The sequence below is a fragment of the Cyprinus carpio genome, chromosome B10, assembly GCF_018340385.1.
Source record: "Cyprinus carpio isolate SPL01 chromosome B10, ASM1834038v1, whole genome shotgun sequence".
In the NCBI taxonomy this organism is placed as follows: domain Eukaryota; kingdom Metazoa; phylum Chordata; class Actinopteri; order Cypriniformes; family Cyprinidae; genus Cyprinus; species Cyprinus carpio.
In genome coordinates this window covers 16,804,830-16,827,021 of record NC_056606.1, presented here as the reverse complement: position 1 = coordinate 16,827,021, position 22,192 = coordinate 16,804,830, and the positions used below count along the sequence as shown (strand labels likewise).

General features: G+C 36.3%; 1 protein-coding gene across 9 annotated transcripts in view; it reads right to left on the bottom strand.

Moving 5' to 3' along the window:
* Positions 1–607: 607 nt before the first annotated feature.
* LOC109090829 (pleckstrin homology-like domain family B member 2) overlaps positions 608–22,192 on the bottom strand; it is a 28,655-nt gene continuing 7,070 nt past the window's right edge. Inside the window, exons 1-18 of one of the 9 annotated variants that reach the window (XM_042732934.1) lie at positions 20,174–20,591; positions 16,698–16,814; positions 13,779–14,740; positions 12,213–12,539; positions 9,969–10,106; positions 9,372–9,509; positions 8,571–8,699; positions 8,092–8,247; positions 7,882–7,992; positions 7,212–7,301; positions 6,930–7,106; positions 6,724–6,823; positions 5,863–6,055; positions 5,226–5,316; positions 5,020–5,136; positions 3,825–4,044; positions 3,300–3,385; positions 608–3,158 (exon numbers count right to left, since the gene is read on the bottom strand). In XM_042732934.1, coding sequence (XP_042588868.1) covers positions 3,018–3,158; positions 3,300–3,385; positions 3,825–4,044; positions 5,020–5,136; positions 5,226–5,316; positions 5,863–6,055; positions 6,724–6,823; positions 6,930–7,106; positions 7,212–7,301; positions 7,882–7,992; positions 8,092–8,247; positions 8,571–8,699; positions 9,372–9,509; positions 9,969–10,106; positions 12,213–12,539; positions 13,779–14,740; positions 16,698–16,752 — 3,231 coding nt within the window. In that variant the 5' untranslated portion in view covers positions 16,753–16,814; positions 20,174–20,591 and the 3' untranslated portion in view covers positions 608–3,017. Of the gene's footprint in view, positions 3,159–3,299; positions 3,386–3,824; positions 4,045–5,019; positions 5,137–5,225; positions 5,317–5,862; positions 6,056–6,723; positions 6,824–6,929; positions 7,107–7,211; positions 7,302–7,881; positions 7,993–8,091; positions 8,248–8,570; positions 8,700–9,371; positions 9,510–9,968; positions 10,107–12,212; positions 12,540–13,778; positions 14,741–16,697; positions 16,815–16,916; positions 17,308–20,173; positions 20,592–22,192 lie in introns of those variants that run through there. The other 8 variants (XM_042732933.1, XM_042732926.1, XM_042732928.1 and 5 more) reach the window with 8 other exon arrangements.

Sequence of the window (22,192 nt, the reverse complement as noted above, 5' to 3'; positions counted from 1 at the left end):
CAGAACAAATGCGCCATTATGAGCAGGATGGATAGTCATAAACTCTCCAGATACTTTAAAAAAGGTCGTGACAACAGAATGCTTGCGTCTTATTCCCTATCAGTGTATATAACCACCCCTGGTGAAAAGATGTTCTCTGTTAGGAGATGTTTGGCTAATTATAAATGCTCCACTGAAAAAAAAAACGTCGCTATGGCAACCTCACTAGGTCAGCCAATGGGGGGCTGCCAAGAGGAGGGGTGTGGTGAGGAGGCAAGGAGTTCTAAAATGGACTCTCACATTACACATGTAATACAATTTATCTGTTCAAAATGAACTATAGCATGTAGCATGTGGTAGCATATGTGACAGATGGGCTGTATTGAACATGCTGGCTGAAATGAATTAATTGAATCACGCTTGATCACATGTTTTTGGATAAATGGGAGGTGAGAGGGTGTGAGCAAAATGTGTTCATGTTTCAGGGCCTGCATGTCTCATTTTGTAGCCATGTTCTGCAGCTATTCATCACAAAGAACAAATATAAACAAACATTCACCTAAACATTGAAAGACAACAAAATCAGTCATCATTTTCGCAATACAGACAAATGAAAAAATGTATTTGCTTTACTCATACATATGATTTTATTATGCTTCACATTTTAAATGACCTAAAAACATGCTTACAATAAAAATATTGCTTTTATCTAAAAAACACTGAATGGTTTAAAAGAAATACTGATAAACGCTAAATATAAAAGATATATTTTAAATAAGTACTTTGTTATTATGATCTATATAATGTTTTGTTTACTGAATGAAAGCTGAAAAAACAGTTTAGTCTCAAAGTGCACATCAGCATTGATCTACTGGTTGGCAAACTAAAAGTAATTCATTTCGCAGCCTAAATTGTTGGTGAAAATGTGTAAGTGTTTACCAGAAAAGATGCCCTGTGATTTATATGGGACTAAATGACTGCACGGATGATGAAGATAATTTGGTCTTCAAAGATCAGTGGTTCTTAACTGGTATAAAGGCATGGGAAAAAAAACAATGCAAATTAAATGCAATTACTCTTAAAACAGCACATCATTTGGATGGTAAAATAAAAAGGCTTATGAAAAAACACATCTCATATCATTTGTTATTGAGGTCAAAATCTGCATGTCTGAAAATCTGGTTCCTGAAGCAAAACCACTTGAGAACAGTGTTGGACAGTAACTAGTTACTAGTAACGCATTGCAGTAATAATATGTTTCCTAGTAACTACAAGTGTAACTAATTACTAATAAAATTTAAGTAATAATATTACAGTTACCATCCAAAGAATGGCTAGTTACTAGTTACAATGGCTAGTTACTTTTGTCACAATCTAATAATTTGAAGTTCAAAAATTCAGTCACCCCTATTAATTTTAATAATCATTGTCGTGCATGGAGAAAGAATAGACACAAACATCAATGTTACATGTAAATTGTGTAGTGGTACTTTGACTTTGTCTACTGCGAATCTCAACATGTTTGGTTGGTTCTACCTGCTTGAGCCCTGTTACAGATTTTACTACGTTGCTGCTTTATTAAATAACAGAAGTTGTTTAAAATATTTTTTTGCTCGTCATCAGTTTGAGCAAGTTGTACTCTTCATTTATCTGTAAACTTCATGGATTCAGAGGCTGCAAAAATTATGTAATTACCAAGCTTTTGTGGTGTAATTGAAAAATAATGTAACTAGTAATGTAATTACTGTTGGCCGGGAGTAATAAGTAATGTAATAATATGACTTATAATGAGTAATATTAAATTTTTTGAGTAACTTGCCCAACACTGCTTGAGAATCACTGAACTAGACAGCGTTTTGCTGTCAGATAGCACCTGTGTGTTCATTTTTTTGCTATTATGACAACCATGGCATTTCTTCTTGACATCAATATTCATATAATTTCTGTATTATTATTACTCTAAATAAAAATATACTGATTCCTACATAACAAAAAAAAAACATCAAAAAGTTCAAACATGCATATAGATTTGTTCAGCGGTAGCAAAACTAAACTTTTAACATCTCATATTTCAACTTAAGGGTCAAATGAAATTCTTGCAGTTAATAAATTCTGTATTCATATCAATATCATTGAAAGTAAAACCCTCTGCTGGTCAATTGCAGTACAACACACAATCAAGAAATCAATGATTCTAATCTAAAATCTTATGAAAATATGCATTTGTGCTAAATTATCAAGAGCCTCATCTATTAAAGATGGCATCTTAAGTGATGGGTGTCAAGTTATTACATTCATATCATGCTGAAACATAAATTCAGCTCGTCTTTGGTGCTAAATTCTTCCTTCTGGAAAGTTCCTGAGCATCAGGGAGGCACAATTGGTCGATACAAAATAACACTGATAATAACCACAGTCTGTTCTGCAAGACTTATAGCTAAATATATAGCTATTCTCATCAGATATGGACAAATGTAAGGCACTTGGTAAATGAGGGAATAATACAAAGTGTACAGCGATACAAGGGTCACTTTAAAAAAAAAAGTTTTTAAATTCATGTTCAGTACTGTATTGGAAATAAAAACAGTACTGAACGATACCCTGATGTTTGTTAGAGCCTGTATGGCACTCCAGGAACAGTTTTGGTGTTTGGTTAATCTTTGAGGTAAATCCAGCTTCATTATAAGTTGGCACATTTGTAAAATGTGAAGACCAGTGAGTGATTTCATAATTACAGCCGTACTAAGTCTCACCCTGGAAGTGAACAGTTGGTACCTCTGAAGTCTGAAAGCTGCCTCTGTAAACTCAGGACAGGACGCAGTGGGTAAAGCACCAGTTTTTCCAAACTAGGTCATGGATGTCTTTAAAACGTACAGTCGACACTCACGTCACAATCACTACTAATAAAAGAGAATCAAAGAAGTGTAACCTCTTCAGAAAGGGGGTTGTAGAAAATGAGGACCCTTTCAGCAGGTCGAGCTGAAGTGTGAAGGTCACTTTGGGCTTGTTAAATGTCGTTAAACAAAGTTGAGTCCTGCTCACACCAGGAAATGTGTACATCCCTCCGCTCCAGTGACGATAACATCCATCCAGATTCTCATGGCCTCTGGGGAAGGAGCCACCATGTAATAAACCCGGTCATGTGTCTTCACGCTAAACGTCAGAGAGGGGTTTGGGCTCTGACGGAATAAAAGTGTGGATAAACAAAATAAATATAAACAAAATAAAAATTAACACTCTAAAATTTTTATAGCCATTTTCATAAAGTCAGTATAGCTATGTATAGTATGTGTGCAGTAGCCTATAGTACTGCAGCCCACCTTGTGTGCGTTCTTTAAGTGGTCGTAATACACTTCCTCAATGGCTTGGAAGTAGATAACACCCTTCATTTTGGTCTCATGTTTATCTGGAGAAAAATAAAACCAGCCATGTTTATTTTTTTAAAAAGAGCATGTGGTTTAACTTTTATTAAGCTGTATTATTTATACAGAATATTAATAAATTTTTATTTTTTATACATACTTAAGTATACAAATAACTGTGAAAATTAAAAGTGGTGTGTAACAGGTAATGATAAATCTGGTTTGATTTGCAGGTTAGTGCTGGACTTAGCCATTGTCTCCTGTGACGTTTGTGAAGGGCACAGCTCAGTTTTGCCCCCTTGTGGTATAAATTAGTTTCATGGCAAATTTATTTGGAATCGCTTATTAATAAGACTTCTTTAGTTAATAATTCAAGTTTACATTTCACTGTCCAAATTTCATTCAGAGGTATTACAATAAATAAATGCAACAGACATGGTTGATAAAGCATGATATGTTTTACTAAATATTCTGTGTAATTACCAGCATAATATGCCAGCGTCCTTCGATTGCGGTCAAAGACGAACCAGCGCTTCTTCCAGGTTTTGATTTTCCCACCCATTTTGACCAAGAACCCCCTGCAGGTCTTTTCTGTGATTGCCAGGTGAAAACAAGTTTCAGGATGGTGACCCGCCGCCTCGATGTGACCTCTCAGGTCAAAGTCATCCTTTCTCACTGGGAGGTATCGTGTCAACGGACGAGACTAGAAACACAAACAGCAAAAATCCAATTAGTGAGCGTGTCTGTGTAAATACGTGAAAGCACATTTGTAAAGAGTGAGAGAAGGAATCTGTTTAACTAGCTACATTATGTGTTAAGAATGTTACATAATACATCAGAGGCAGAGATCAAATATTTATAGACTGTTTACTGATCAAATTAAAACTATCGGCAATAAGGTTTTAGTGCCTGATTAATGTTGTTTTTTTATTGATTGCTTTTGTTCTCTTTTAGATTTTGTTAAGTTGCTTTTGTTTGTTTCATCTCAATAAGTGTTATTGGGTACCATCTTTAAAGTGCTCTTTAAATAAAACAATAATTATTATTACTACTACTACTACTATTAAATAATATTTTATAGGTTTTTTTTTACATTTTATAGGATCTTCAACTTTTTATAGTCTATATTTATAGTCTATAAATATCAATGACAAAAAAATCTTAACAGTTATAATGCAAAATACAGGCCTTAAAAATCATCTAACAGTGATGAGATGGCAAAAAGTTAATTTTAGATCCTGGCTGTGTCTCATGCCATAAAAAACCAAACAGATTTAGCTGCTTAAAAAAAAAAAAAAAAAAAAAAAAGAAGAAAAGAAGAAGAAAAATGTACTTCAAGAAAGCAAGATTAAAAAAAGTCAAGATTAAAAAAAAAACAATTTTGCTTTTATGATGCATCACATATAATTCAAATATATCAAAATATGATTAAAAAAATAGTAAGTTTAGAAGTATAAATATCAGACACTTTTGAAAATTGTTATATTAGAATATTTATTTGCATTTATTATTGTTTACTGATTGTGGCTGCCTTAAAATAAATTTTATTTGTCTAAATCTGTGCATCCATTAATAGAGTTTGAATTGCATGAAATGGTTTAAGATGAATCTCCCTCTGCTCCACTTTTCTTGTCTCTGTCTCTCTGTGTTCTCCCTCTTTAACTTCCCAGAGCTTCACCTCTCTCTCCACTAGTTTCTGTCGTCGGTTTGTCTCTTCCTGCAGTCTCCTCTCCAATTCCTCCCTCCTTCTCCTCTCATCTTCAAGAGCCTGTCTGCGCAACTCCATCTCTCGCTCCTGCAGAGAAGAAAGAAAAGTTGTGTTTTCAAGCATCTGTATATTGGTATCTTTGTAAGAAGGATGGAGATTGAGAAAAACTGAGGTACCCTGTGCTCCAGCAGCCTGTTCTTCTCAGCTTGAGCTTCTCTTAGCATGCGCTCCATCTCCTCTATCTTCGCCATGTTAGCTGTGCTGGCACTGTACACACCACACACACACTTTTGTTAGACAGCGTGTTTTAAACTGATGATTTTCAGCTCTTAATAAGACTTTAGTAGTAAATTTCATATAAAAATAATGTATTGTCCAATAAAACCAGAGGTTTAAAAACATAATCTGGCAACGTGTCCCAGAGCATCTTAAGCTTCACCTTGGAATGCAATAAAAATTCCTCAGACAGGATGTGTATATATCTAGGCTACTTAAAGGCAGACTTCTGTCTATACAGCATCCTTATAAACAGTAATAAATACATTTAAGCACACAGTAGTACTTCTTACTCACTAAACACAATTTTAATTGTAACAATATCATGATTAAGTGTGTTTATAAAGCTGCCTTTAAAGTGGCCGTTACTCTTTACTCTTTAAATTCTTTTCTTATTCTACACAAAAAGCATATCTTAGGTTTCCAGTAAATATCGGTAAAATGGACAAGCTAAATGCATAAATACTAAATGCAAAATAAAACCTTTGAATTGTTAGAATAGACCTGTCCTGATCTGGAACAAAGTCCTGGTCTCACCTTGAGATGTTGTCCGGTGAACAGGCGGAAATGCTGGTCTCTAGGCTTTCTGTACTGTCCACACTCATTGTGTCAAAGTTGTGTCCGTTATCCATGTAGTGGAACGGCTCAAGGAAGACGTTTGTCTCAGAAACCGTCCTATTTGACATCTCACTCATTCTCTGCCTCTCATCATTCAAAAACAGCTGGCCTGCTGCATGAACAAAGGGGAAGAAAAATTAATGCTGCAGAAATGGCTGTTAAAAACCAGTCGATTTTCTGATCCCTGGATTAATTAAATGTCAAATTGCTTAGAAATGTCAAAAAGAAATGGCTCCATCAATACACTGTATGATTTGAGGTTTACTGATGTTAATACAGTACCATGATGGAATAAGTTGTATCCTATCAATATATTGAGATATTTTTATTATATTTATAATGTTATTTAATCTCTAGTTTTCAAAGTCCTATAGAAATTTAGGTTAGTTTATATCTAAACAATAAAAAATGTTTACTATATATTTATAAATTGAATTAGATTATAATTAATATACATTTCATGTTATTAAAAATGATTGAAAACACTGACATTTCAATGAATATTCGCAAAACAGTCAAACAGCAATAATATTCATTAAAAGAACACAAAAAAGAAAATGTATGTAAATCAAAATAATAAAATATTTATATACATATAATACAAATAACAGGCAGACACAGTTATACACACTAAGTGTATTGAAGAAAGTAACAAAAAATATTTATATAATATATATTATTTATTTGCATATGTTTAACTAATACATATATACTTAATAGATTTCAGAGATATGATTTGTAGAATTGTAGACGTGCAGAACTGTCAGTGTCATAAGTTACCCTTGAGCAGGCGGCGGGTGTCCAGGTCACGGGAGGTGACAGAGAGAGTGCGCGGGAGTATACTACCACAGCTAGAGCTTTGAGACAGCGGCATATGGGGCTACAGGATTAAGAATATACAGCAAAAGAGACTGTTTAAACCTCTCTTCCACATAACAAAACAACGTGTGCTGAAATGTTAAATTTCAATAGATGGTATCAAATACTTTTCCTATGTGCCGTATCTGTTGTCTGACCTTGGGAGACAGACTGTGATTAAGGGCAGAGTTTAAGGTTCCGGAGCTCTGCCTGTCTCTTTTACGGGACATTCCGCCATCACTCAGCAGAACTCCGCCCTCTTTACTGCCATTGCTCCGCCTCCTCTCCTCCAGAGAGCGAAAGTGCTGGAACGTTCAAAGAGACAGGTAAAATAATAGTCTTTCAGTATTAAAAATCCTTCCTTGTCATTACTGAGCTTAGTTTCTTTACTCATAGAAATGGTTTGTTACCTCCTTCATGGACACAGGGTTGAGAGAAAAGGCTTGACCACCTGTCAGCTCAGAGTACTTCCTTTCCAGAGATGCAAGGTTCTCACGTTCCTGAAAAGAAATTATTAGGAGACCATTCAGAAATGAACAGATCTATCTGTACACATTATGTATGAATATTATGTCATTTACTCTAAAGAAAGGTAGTACGAGCACAGTGTTCAAGCAAAACATTTCATATTAAGAAGTTTATACAAATGACAAAACTGTACATTTTATACAAACTGTGCCATTTTTAGTTAATAATGACATCTTAAGGGAATTTATTTACATCTACTGAAAATCACAGTCAAGTTCATAGTTGAATGTGAACGCAAAAATATCTTTAAATAAATATATAAAAATAATAATAAATAGAGAAGTCAGAGAAACATAATTTCTTATTATTTGATATGCAATGAAATTAATAAATACATTTATTTAGATTAATATAGCTGTATGTTACGCCACTGTCACTTTTTTAACACTGATGTGTATATTTTTAAAATTGAAAAAAAAGTTGGTCACTAAAAAATACATTTTAAAAGTGGATGAAGAGTCCAAATACTTCTCACAGGCACTGTATGTTTATGTATGTATATATTATATATATATATATATATAAAAACACATTCTGTGTAAACATACTCACCCTTTGCAGCATATAAATGAGGTTGCTCTTCTCCTTCAAAAAGTTCTCCTTTTCCCGCTGTGCCTGCTGGGTAATCTGGGTGGACTGCTTCTTCAGGGTAAGTAGCCTCTCCTTTAATGGATGCAGTTTTTATGTGCAGAAGGAAAAACAGGTTTATAAAAAGCTCTCTGTCCACACACAGACACTCCACGATTAAAATCCTCTACACACCTTGCGAGTGACAACAGATCTCTGATATTCTGCAATCTCTCTGAGGAGTTGCTGCATCTGTGTCTCCTTCTCTTCATCTTGACGGCTCTCTTTTTCCAGCTGCTGAAACTCCAGATCTTCAAAACGCTTCGTTTCCGCTTCCAAAGCTTCAGTGTCCTACCAAAAAAAGCCAAGAACACTAAGCATGAGGCAATAGATTACATTTTTTAACATCATGGAGCAACTCCAAACTAAACTAAACTGAAAAATCAGCGATAATTCACAAGATTGTGCTAAACAGAAAAGAGACAAAAGGTCAGATTCTCAGGACACTTTGGTATGTTAAAAGACACAGAGAAGAAAGGCCTACCAACAAGAACACAAGGTATTTCCAGAGCTGTTGCAGAGAGGAAATAACACATCAGGAAGTGTTTGTGAGAGACAGACAGCAGGATAGTTGGTGGGCTCAGGTACGAGGGAGACCATGGTAACTGACTGACCCTGGATAGCTGATTCTGGAGCTGCTCCTTCAGTGCTTCAGGACAGGTGTCCAACTGGGTCTTCTGCTCTGAGATCAGCCCAGCTAGCCTCTCTACTTTAACTCTCTCAGCCTCCAACAGGGCTTTGTCCTACCGTACGGATGACGCACACATACAGAGCACACAGTGGTGAGGTGGGCACAAATAGGACGGACAAAGAAATAGAGAAAGTGCAAGTGTGTGTTAGAGCAAGGAAAAGATATACTGGAAAAATGGTAGGTAGATGCGACGTCAGTGGATGTCTTTAATAACTGAGTATGAGCTTTCCTCCGTCAAGAAATAGTTCACTCAACAATTTAAATGTACTCACCTCAGACCATTCAAGATGTAGATCAGTTTGTTATTCATCATAACAGATTTGGATAAATTTAGCATTATATCATATGCTCACCAGTGGATTTTCTGCAGCTTTTTGCTTTATTAGATGGGCTGGAGACATGCGGATTACTTGTGGATTATCATGATGTTTTTATCAGCTGTTTGGACTCTCATTCTGAGGGCACTATTGATGAGCAAATTGTGTAATGCTACATTTCTCCAAATCTGTTCTGATGAAGAAACAAACTCATCTACATCCTAAATTGTAAATTTTCTGCAAATTTTTATTTTAGGGTAAACTATTAAGTGCAAACTTGCTTGTTAATCATGATTTTGAGACCTTCTTGTTTGCCTTTTTGGAGACAATAATCTTTGTCCTGAAGCTTTGATATACTATATTGAATCATTTCAAGCTGTACAACTACAATGCCACCTGATGTTTACCTGAGTTTGATTTTTTTGAGCATTTTTCTCCATGTTGGCCATTTTTTCGTTGAGCTTCTCCAGCATTTCTTTATCGGTCTGCAGCTGAGCCACTTCTGCCTCCTGCTCCCCATCTAAAAGAGCTCTCTCCACCTCCATCTAATAACAGATTGAAATGTTTATTTAGCTTCACTGCACAACTAAAACTAAAAGCATTAAAAAATCTGTTTTGGTAACTGAAATAAAGTAAAAAAAAAAAAATAATAATAATAATTTACAAAATTACTAAAAATAAAATAAAAACTGACAATATAAAAATAAAAGCTAATTCAAAACATAAAAAAATTCTATAGTAGTATATAATTAATACTAAAATAATGTTGCAGAATAAAAGTATACAAGTCTAGAGAGTCCATCTGTAAGAGTTATTTACTGGCAGACATGAAGACATTTACATTAATGCATTTCTCAGATGCTTTTAATCCAAACGGCTTGTGATTTCTGGGAATCGAGCCCATGATCTTGGCGTTGCTAGCGCCACGCACTACTGTTGGAGCTTCAGGAATGATTACTGAACTTAAAAACACATAAAGCTTCTTCTTTAAAGCACACACACACCTCTCTGATAGACTCGTCCATCTGTGTGTCTAGATCTCTGATCTTCTGTTCAAGTTCCTCAATGTTGTTAAGCACCTGAATCCTCTCCTCTTCAATACGTGTCACTTCCTGTCTCAGCTGCATGTCGTCAGACACCTGCTAAAAAGATTTCAGTCCTGGATGAAGACTGGGAAATTCAACGTTTGTTCAAACCATACAGACCATTTTAGAAGTTTAGATGAACTCACCTCTCCTTGACTAATTTAACAGTCACAAACATATAATCAAAAATAAATGACGATGTAATGTAAAAAAAGATGGATTAAACATTCACAAATGCAGTCACTGACATCAGATTGAACTCTAAAATGAATATCCAGCTCCTCATGACAGCTCCTTATGGATATTAAACTTGGCCGGTTCTGAGGCCACGAGGTTTCCAGTGACAGCACAGAGGAATGTAGCTGAGCAACAGATGCCGGACTACAGAGCCGCCACTGTCAATGGAGATAATGGCTAATGTCTAATCTCCATGCATTTGACATTTACCAAAAATATCCAGCAGCGGATGGGCCTGTGCATATGTTGTAATGCAAACTGTAATTAACAATAGCAAAATGAGTGTCACATCAGAGTTTATTAAAAAAAACTGCTCGAGATGAGAGGATAAGTGTAGGAGAAATTATATTCAGATCTGCATTCTTTCCTTGCATTTCTGTGTTTCTTTCCAACAATTACTGTCATATGTGTCTCGAGCACACACATGCATAGCAAATCCACTGGGAATAGAGTCATTTCCTGTTCCTCTCCTCTTGCAGGAGAAGCAATAACTGCCTTTCTCTCCTGAGCAGGTCTATTAAACTCAAACACACCATTAAGTCATTATAGGTATCCAATGGAAAAACACTTCTTCCACAGTGTCCCCCTCGTAAGCTGGAATTGACATCTTATGTGCTTTAAACACAAACTTGTGCTTTTATAACTTGTTTTGGTGTCGCTGCAAAGAGTGCAAGGTCAGCGCTTTTAAAAGGTCAAAGTTCACTCTGTAGTGCTGTTTAGAAACAGACATCAGTTAGGTATAAAGACTCCACAGCATTCCCAAACTGTTTTGCATACTTTAGAGCCCTTAGGACTGCATACTTTCCACTGCATCATTAGTTCAATCTGGGATATCGAGTACATAACTGGAGCCTGCTTTAGATTTGAATACATGATGGTATATATATAGTAAGAACAAATATCACTGTGGCAAGAAATAACTATGTAATTTGTAGCTGAAATTAATAGTAGTGTGAATCTTATAAAGAAATTACTAATCAGAAGCTACTACAAAAAATAATTTAAAAATGAGCATTAACTAACTGTACAACAAATACTAAGATAAAATTAATGCAATTTAAATATATATATATATATATATATATATATATATATATATATATATATATATAAATTTAATGAGAATTAGGGCAAATCATGCTTTTTTAATTTTTTATATTTTTGTATTAGATCATTTGTATTTTTAATTAATTCTGCATACATTAAATTTGGTACAACATATACTACAAATTATGTGAAATACTTTATACAAATAATATATCTTTTTATATAACTCAATAATATATCGTTGATTTATTTTACATTAAAGTAATACGAATGTAGTAATGGAAATAATATACATAATTATCATTAAAAAAATACAACAATGTAAAAAAATAAGATTCATTTTCTTTATTAAAAATATTATTACTTGTTTTCCTTATGATTTTGGGATGAAAAATGACCTGGACATGCTCTTGGGCAGGTTTTGTGTATGATATTGAACCATAAATTGATTTTCACTGTTTCTATCAGTAAAGGCACGTTCACAACAAGTATGATAACTTTAACAATAATGATAAGGATATAGTTTTAAAAATTGATCTTAGCTTAAAAGAACAGCAGAATCCACACTACAGAGGAACAATATTGTTGGAATCACTTTTAAAACCATTTTTCCAGCAGATGAATGATAAAAACATCAGAATCTATTCTGCTTTAAAGACCTTGAGCAATGAAAGTTGCAGATGACAAAACTGCATCTTGAACTTATAATAAACAGAAGGATATTGTGCATTGGTGTGCTAATAAGCTAATATATTTATCGTTATTATTATCTTTATTGTTATAGTTCTTGGTGTGAATGGGCTTTCATGGTTGGAAAATTAAAAGTCCTTTTTAGCAATTAGGAAGATATGAACAGGAAGATATGGCACAGTGTCTCACCTTGCTGCGGAGGTGTGGAGAGGGTACTGAGCTCCGCAGGCTGGTGGTGGGTGACTGGGGCCTGGTCTCCCTGTGTCCGCTGAGTCTGCGCTGTCTCTGGGTCAGGATCTCTCCACGACCCTTACCCAGAAACCCGCTCTCCAGAGACACTGCTGCAGAGTCTGAGAACACTGATTCATCATCAGACACCTGTAGCTTCTCCAGCTCTCGGTTGATCTTCTGCAGGTCCGATACAGCTGAGACACCCGAGTCTGTCTCCATCCGGCCCAGTTCAGACCGGCCCAGCTCAGAGCACAGGCACAGGATAGTCTCGAGACGCTGACGTTCCTAGAGTGGAATGAAAAATGTTAATCATTAACAATAATCATTGAAGATTAAAAAAAAACATTATGATGCAAAATGAATATTTAAGATTCTGTTTATGTCATTTGTAATCTGATTTAATGCAAAATAGAAGCATTTTCTACTACTCTCAGACTTTTGGACAGCATTGCATCTAATACATAATATTATGAACAAAACTGGCTGGCTCAATAGTTTGGAGTTAATATAAGATTTGACATAAAACACATTTGTGTTGTGATTTGTATCTCTTTAGCCGTGCATTCAGTTGCACGCAAACAAACAAACACATACAGTGCACACACCCCTGCGGTCAGATCAGATGGTTTGACTACAGATGCACTGCTTCAGCTCTGTTATCATGTGACCTTCTAGAGCAAAAACTCATTTAAAGTGTGTTTACCAGCTGGTTCAAACACATGTAAGGTTTTGGTTCAGCTGTGAATAAAAATTTGTTAAGTCTGTAGCGCATGAAGGAGTGTGAACAATCCAGTGAACCGCACTTATAATGCTCTGAGCCAAGAAAATGGCACAGATCAAAGCACCATAGACACTTTCATGTCTCACCACTGTCTCAAAGGAAGCAAACTAAGACCCAAAGAGCTGAATTCAAGCCTTAGATTTATAAGGAATTAAAATCAAAACAATACTTCATAATACTAACAAAATTACCTCCCTTAATCATTGATTTCTATGAACTTATGAATTTATAGAGCTGTAGGTATAAAAGTAAGCTATAATGTGACTCAAGACACAAAAGTGATATATAATATAATATAATAAAAATATACACTAAATAATAAAACATTTATAATATATTTTAACATATTTAGAATTTATTTTATATATCAATTTTATTAGATAAAACAACATGAAAAATATCCATATATAACGCAACATGATTTCAAAGATGTAACAATATAATCACTATATTATGATATTAACATAATCATTATATTAATAATTCTATTATATATATATATATATATATATATATATAGTAATGTTGTATACTGTATAAACATTTTTTACAAATCATGTGATGTGTTATGTGATAAGATTTATTCAACATTGTCATAATTTTAAAACTAAATACAAAAAGAATGAATAGACAAAATATTTGTACCAATCAATAATTATGAAGCCTAAAATTTGATTCACTGACTCTTTTTAAGCTTTAAACTCAGTGTAATTGTTTCTCTGGATGACTGAAGGTCCTCTTACCAATCTTTCCACTTCCTGTTCTCGTAGTCTCTCATCTCTTTGTCTCTGATGATAATCTCGGAGTTCTTCTTTTCCACTGAGAGAACTGATACTGCCCCTCCTTGGCCCCATGCCAGGCCCCAGGCCTCCTTTACCAAACGACAGCCGCCTTTCTCCTACGCCTAGATCCAAACATGGGGCAGAACCCACGGAACAGAGGCTGGCCCGTCGAGAACTGCTAGTCATGTTGGCTGTCACGGTCACATCTGGAGGCTTCTCCAAGTATTGAAGGCTGCGGCGTGGTTTGGTGGTACGTCGGGGTGGCAAAGAAAGCACCGGGGCGTCTCCTCGATACAACCTGGGCAGAGAGAGACTATGTCCTCCCAGGCCATTCAGAGAGCCGGTGGAGTATTTCCTTTGGCGGAGCGATGGGTCAACGGTGGACTCTCCATCTCTTGCTAGCAGCCTGCGCCCCAAGCGAGGACTGGAGGGCATGCTGGCTGCCCCGCTTGGACCTCGACGAGATGAAAGAAGAGCATCGGTCATATAGGACGAAGAAGAGCCGTTCCACATAGAAAGGAGCGAGTTGGCAGTGTTGGGATGTCGCCCTTCTGAAGGGAGGCAAAGCAACAGATTGTCCTGCGATTGGTGTCGGGCGCGAGTTTGGGTTGGGACTGGACTTATGGGCCGCTCTGAGTGATGAGGTGATGGTGGCATGCTCAAGCTGCTGGAGGGCGTATAAGGAGAAGGGACTCGTATAGAAAGGGGTGGACGGTCCTGTAGATAGGATGATGCCGATTGGGGACTGGGAGGTGGTGACAAAGTGAGGTAACCACAGTCTGCAGTAGCCTTTAAGCTGGCCTCCAGAGCGGACTTCCTGCGCTGCAAGCTCTCCATCAACTCCTGAAGCTCTGCCTTGGAGCGTGTGCCACGAATGCTGGATCCAACCAATGTACCGCCATTTGAATGAAACTTTGCTGCATCTGGGGGAAAAAAAAGTTAATTTATGTAATTTGCTTATGCACAATCAAAGTAGGATCGAACAAAATTTGACTCATGCCAGATTTCATTTGTTGTTGTGTATCTTTTGACCTCTCAAATCTTTCAAAATCTGCTTAGCGATTCCATGACCAATGAGATTTGAGAGCTGGTTTTGAACAAATATTTTTTTTTAATTTCAGTGTTGGAGTTGGTAAAAACCTTGGAATCTCAGAACCCCACAGAAATTTAGATTTCTCATGATATTACCCATTTGAGGTTTAATATCCAAGGTCTTTAGCAATAAATTCATCTGATATCTAATGGTGGAAAGGTAATGCATGATGGAAGTTCCTTCTAAGCCAAATGAAACATCTGGAAGCATGCAAATTTTAACTGAGACCGAAATTTCCTCTGGGACATGACAGAGCAGTTATGCATTTAACCAGAACTAATCAAGAGCTGAAACATATCAAATCAAACACTTGATTGCGATCTTCTTGTTCTAATACAAAAGCTCAGTGTTTGCACGGGTTGCCATAGACACGTGCACAAACAGAATTACAAAATCTCACAAAATAAACAGAGAAATCAGACGTGTGCGTTGGGTAATTCTTTGGTTTTGCTTAAGTTCAAGGGTCACATGTGCTCAGCTGACTATGCAACTAAAAAGGCTTTCTCATACAAATCTCAGCCCACACAAATATGGATGCTTTGGGTTTTAGAGGGAAAAACGTCTTCTAAAATTGGAAGAACCAAAGCCAGAATGGGTTTGTACTTTCTGGCACTGGAGCAGAGGAAAGGGACCGAGTCAGAACTCCTCTGCAACCAGAGTGTGATTTGAAGGAGCAGTGGTGGTCTCCGTCAGGGAACACACACACACATACGTGCAGACCACCTGTACTCCATAACGTTTATCTTCATTTTGGGTTGTAAATCATTTTAGCTAAGTGGCTGACCTGGAGCCATATGGATGGGATTTTACGTTGTCATTTATTTACAAGGTAGCATGGTCATTTGTACAGCTGCGGCTGCATGGTGGTTTGTATTATCCCAAGGTCTTGCAGCAAACACAAAGCCCACAGAGAAAGAGAGAGAAAGAGAAAAGAAATGAAGAAAAGCAGAGGTGGCACTTTCCATGAATGCATTACACTTTAGATCCCATGACTTTAAAACATTAGCGGCACAAATCCCATGCTTTTGTTGTGAGTCATTACATAAACCATTATGTAACAAAATTAAGCTAGCATAAGTTATAGCTAGTTTTAAACAACTGAAATGTCAGCAACACCCCCCCCCCCCTCCAATTTTGGTTTTGGCTGGTCTCACCTGACTGTATCTAAAAATTAAAAACATACACTGTGAAAATCTTGACAATTTGTTGACTAAACAATTTATTATGAGAAATGAACTATTTTTAATATAAACATATAACATTCTTTAATGTATGGGGTGTGTATATATTTATTTATTTATATTTATTACTTTATTTATTATTCCCAAACCTCATATAAGATTCTTAGAAAATAAAAGATCTTATGTAATATTTAGTTTGACCTTTGAAGTTAGCAATCAACATTCTCAGAAGTTAAAGCACCTCCTTTCACTGACATTTCGGTTAAAAATACCTAACTTAAAAGCTTTAGGCCCCATTTTGTACCCTATTCATGGAAAATTACAGATAATGTTTAAAAAAAAGGGGCAGGACAGAAGAAAACCACTGATTGAGACTGATGAGCATATTTACATGTTTAACAAACAAGCAAAAACACACAAAATAGCGGAGAAGAGCAGAACAGATGGCACTGAATTGCACTCTTCCTGTGTATAAAGCAGTCTGCGGCATTATAATGGAGGGGACCAATTAGGCTGCCAGCAAGTTACTCTGTTTATGAAAATACAGCAGAATGGATCCAAAATCGAGAGCTGACCAGGGGGAAGGTGAAGAAAGATGTCACTCACCCGTACTGAGGGACAGTGTGGGTCCTGCAGTCTTTTCTGGCAGCATGTTCTTCATGTGATTAGCCTCCTTTGGGTGGTTGAAACGGAAAAAAGATTTACCCAGACAAAGAGTGCACCCTGAGGAGAACCACATCACACACACATAGTCATTATAACATAGAAACATTGTGCTCAAGTCCAAGACACTGGTAAGGAAATGAAGCAGTAATAAATCATTACCTAAGACATACAAGCCCACAAGTATGATACACATTCACTAGTAGCATTAAAGTTATGACCAAATAAAGTTACGTAAAATGACAAAGAGCTTTGGTATTTTGAAGATAAAACCCTTTTTCCTGTACACGTCTTGAAATGAATTCATCTCAATAAGACAGAAAGAGAAGGACGGCCTCTTGATTAAGTGAAAAAACAGATCCAGAAAGAGCTCAGATTTCAGATACAGTTTGAAGTTTCTTCTGAAGCAAAGTCCAAAGAGTCTTTCAGAGGACTTAAATCCACAAGACTGATTTTCCCCTTCAGTCTGGGGCACATCCTCTCTCTCCCTTTCTGTTTCTTTTCTTTCCCCCTCTCGTCTGTTTTTTTTTTTTTACAACTGATTTTACTTCCAGAAGTGAGCTTAAAGAAATAGTTTCACTAAGGCCATCCAAGATGTAGAGGAGTTTGTTTCTTCATCAGAACAGATTTAGCATTACATTACTTGCTCACCAATGGATCATCTGCAGTGCCGTCAGAATAAGAGTCCAAACAGCTGATAAATCATCACAACCACCCACAAGTGATCCACACAACTCCAGTCCATCATCTAACATCATGTGAAGCGAATAGCTTCATGTTTGAAAGAAACAAATGCATAATTTAGGCATTTCTAACTTTGAATCGTTACTTCAAAATATGAGTCCTCCATCCTGCTCCATCTCCAGTAAAGAATTTGTCTTGTCTGAATCAAGAGAAATATGCAAAGTTCAAGCACCATTTAAAAGTGAAAACAGAATATGTCCGTGGATTTTAATGCGAGAGGATAACAGGGGATGAACTTTTTCACTGGAGGAAGCGTTACTATTGATTGTTGGATTATTGATTATAGCCAGAAGCAATGGTTTAAAGTTGCACCTTATGATGGATTTGTTTCATACAAACACAGAGCTTTTTGCATCACAAGTGACTAGTGTGGATTACTTAGGGAATATTATTCAGCTCCCATTCTGACGGCACCCATTCACTACAGTGGATCCTTTTGTGAGCAAGTCGTATAATGCTTAATATCTCAAAATCTGTTCCAATGAAGAAACAAACACATCTTGGATGGCCTGAAGAAAACTAAAAAATGTTTTTTTTTTGTGGTAAAAATAAGTGGTAAAATGCAAATTAGTTGTAGGGTTTGTTTCTTTTAATTATGAGTAGTCCTATATATAACCAAAAGAAGTCTATGGTATGTGAAAGACAAGGAAAATATAAAACAAACATCAGATAGTATGGGAGGCTTTTAGGAAATATCTAAAGCATTCTATAACAAAACTACCCCAAACAAATGCTCTTTCTCATCAATACACCGAATGTATAATAATCTATTTGCAAAAGACATGCTGTAAGCACACAGGCTTTTCCTGAAACTCACTGAACACTCGAACTCCCATCAGACTCTCCTGAGCAGCTTGCGGCTGCCTATGAGGAGTCTGCGCAGGAAGTGGGGGATCGTTTTACGCTGTCGGCAACACAATCCTTCACCGTGAGTTCACCATCGCCAGCCACCTGAGAAAGCTTTGGCTTTCCTCTAAACCAACAAAGACCCGAGTCGATTGTCTCACCCAGACAGAAGCAGAGCACTGGGAATTTTCTTCATCTTGCTCCATTTGTTAACAATTGTGTGAACTGTGAATATGCATGACAGTTGTTTCATTGTTATCAAAACAATGCTGTGGAATGAGGTGATGAGGTACGTCAGCTGAAATGTTATGATATGTGATTATTAGATTCTCTCGAATGTGCAAAATTCTCCAGTCTGTTGCGATATCTCTCTCACACTCTCTCCATCACCGGCTGACACTAACTCTCAAACATATGGAAACCCTCCCTTCCCTCTTGGCCTAACGCACATCATTTGATCAGCACAGCCTTGGACTGGAGGAGTGTACAATTACATACTATATGTCTCCATAACGGTATCATGTGTAGTGTAATCACTGCTCTCTGAAGTTTAACAGCTTGCTTTAGTTTACGGTTTTGGGAAAGTACTGCGAGCGAGTTTTACTAAACTCTGGATTTCCAGCCCTGCGTCAGGCCTGTACAAACCACATTTATTCTCTGTCTAATGATTTGCAGCACTTGTCATACTTTCAGCACAAAGCCCCTGCCAAAGTGATAAAGCCTGTTTAAACAGAGCCTAAAGTACATGCCTAAAGATTTTATTATTATTTTTTGCTATCTGCAGAACTCTATAAAAACTGCAAAAGATCAATTCTCTGCCAAAAGCACCCCTTCCTTCCTTCAGCTGACCTTAAAAATTACAATTGCAACCATAGTTTGTGTGTGTGTGTGTGTGTGTGTGTGTGTGTGTGTGTGTGTGTGTGTGTGTGTGTCTTTGTTTTTAATGGGTAACACTAAATTATCAGTTTTCACTTCAGTAACTATGGTGTTTTGGAGCAAACTGGTTACCATAGATTTTTGTAAAAGAATAAAATATGCTGTACATTAATAAAAAGTATAAATAAACACATAATTAGAAATCAATACACGGAATGAAAAAGGAAAAAAGAAAAGATTTACATGATTTATTCAATGAATATAAAACACAAAAAACATGACCATAAATAAAAACAGAAATATAAAATATATAAATATCAATAAAAGACATCAAAATGTTAGATACTCAAGTAAAAGAAAAAGAAAGATTAAACAAAAAAAGAACAAAAATAAATAATATTTACATATTTCTATATATAAATTAATAATATAACATCAATAAATAAAATATTCTGGCAAGGCTTTTGTGAAAATAAATACATTTTAATTTCTAAGTCACCAAAATAACTATGTGGATTTACATGACACAGAAAATCACATCTGAACATGTTAGAAGGAGAGCACTATGATAACAGTTACTGCACTAACCAATAATCGCTTTAATATACCGGGATTAAGCGGGTTAAATATCAACGATCTGTTAGCGTGTGCTGCAGTGCAGAGCAAACAACCGCACGCGCTGCTCTGTTTAAACAGTACTGAATGGCGTCACGTTGTGTTTGTCAGTCTAAAGTTCTATAAACATGCCTTCAAACTACTTAACTACAGAACAAAAACAGCTCAAAACCCTCTCTACGTCATTCCCTGCCCGGCTAACTGGAGAACAAATTAATTTCCCAACAATAAAAGTCAAACTGAAACTATGCAAACTGACTCGTATCAACGCCGCTCTTCACAAAGCTCTGAGTAACTCTTCTTGAGCTCTGTTTGCAGCTGAAGAAATAGAGACTAACCTTTATTAGTGTCCCATTGATGAAGTCTCAGGAGGAGGATGCGTGCTCGGTCCTCTCAGTTTAGCATGACAAAGAGGACAGACGCGATGCTGAGCGCTTGTCTGCGGACACGCCTCCTCTCGCCGGGGACGTGCTTTCAATTGAACTCTGGCTTATGGCTGATCACAAAGTGACTCACGGATTTCAAAACAAATACTAATTGAGGCACTGTCATGGGAAAAGTTTCTGACTCGCAGAGATTGCTTTACCAACATCCTACAAGTTAAAGCAGGCTGATTGAACACACATCCTCTATTTTAACTCAATTTTCGGTTTCCTTACTGTAAAGTATGACACATATCTTAAAAGTCTGGTAACAATTACCACACCAACCCGTTCACTCAGGGCAAATTATTTATTTTTCATTGGCTCAAGTTAAAAAATATAGATGTGAATCATTACCCTAAATTTTTAACCCCATCCCCCCACCCCAATACACACACACACACACACACACACACACACACACACACACACACACACACTTTTGTCAAAAGGTGGCGCTATAGACTGCCTGATCCACACCCATTTATGAGCTTTTGCCAGTATCAAAATATCATTAATACTGATGTGTGTGTTGAGTTTCATGAAATTCTAAGAGTGTTAAGTGCCTCAAAAACACAGGAAAATGTTAAAGTTTGACGCATTGGCATGGTAACAGTATTTAAGATATCAAGAATTCCTTCCCAGTTTTACATCTGCCATGTTTTGACATTATTCTGATGAAGTTTGAAGAAAATCAAGTAAAAACAAACCATGAGCTTTTTCATCTGAACGTGCCCTGTAATTTAGGTCATACAGATGGCTCAAAAAACTTATATATACATAATATATAATTATATAATACACACACTATATATATATATATATATATATATATATATATATATATATATATATATATATATATATATATATATATATAAATTGCCTCATTTTGACTACTAATAAGTGCATAGCTTGTCAATTAGCTTAGCTTTTAAAATGCTATTACATACTTTCATATAATAACTAAAGCACTTTGAAGTTCTTCTGCAGAAGTAGTTTTAAAAAGTTCAAAGTAAAATTTCCCTGATTTGAACACTTTTTTATCACTTTACTGTATAAAGCGGGTGTTCTCTGCCAATCCGAAACAAGCTTTTGTGTTTTTCCCTGGTTGCAAATCTTCTGCTTGACCTTGCATTAAGTCTGTGACCTAGAGAGTGCAATGGCATATTTTCCACTGTAAATTTCCCTCAGTGTAACAGTGTTCAGCCAGGAGGAGGGTTGGGGGAAGAGAAGGAAAAACGTTCCCTCCCCCTGCCGCCCAGCGGGCACTCTGTTCTCCATCACTCTCAGAACTCCAGTTGCATCATGGGGAGGGGGCGCTGGAGTGCTGCCCGGCAACTCTGATTACTTCCAGACCTCGGCTACACATTTCAACACACTTAACATTCCCATATCCATGCACTCATACTGCAGCATATGAAGGCATGGGAGTATACACAATTATAAACATTAATTCAGAATACAATAATAATTGTAATTAAACTAGACACATAACAGATGCAGTTTTGTGTTATTTTCTCACTTGTTAGCCAGTTAGACAGATAGCACAACAGCAAACTGAGGAGTGAACCAATAGGAATGCTATTTCAAGCCTGATGCACTGTTTTTATTGTTAACTAAAACTATTAAATTTGATTTTAGTAATTGAAATAAAACTGATATAAAATATAAAAATATTAAAAGAAAAACTTAAATTAGACATGTTACTGTATTGAAATAAAACTGCCCTAATGGATGCATGAAATAGCAAGTATTCTTGGGAATGTTTTTATCTAGCTAACTCTAATGTGTATAATATGCATGGGAATTGCAAAATGTCTGAGTCTCACCATCTGTTTATGCCTGTCAACATCTTCTGACGTCTCTAAGCACTGTAAATGTTTACCTGACTACTTCAGGACACAGTCCCAGAATCTTGTGCAGTAGAGTCAG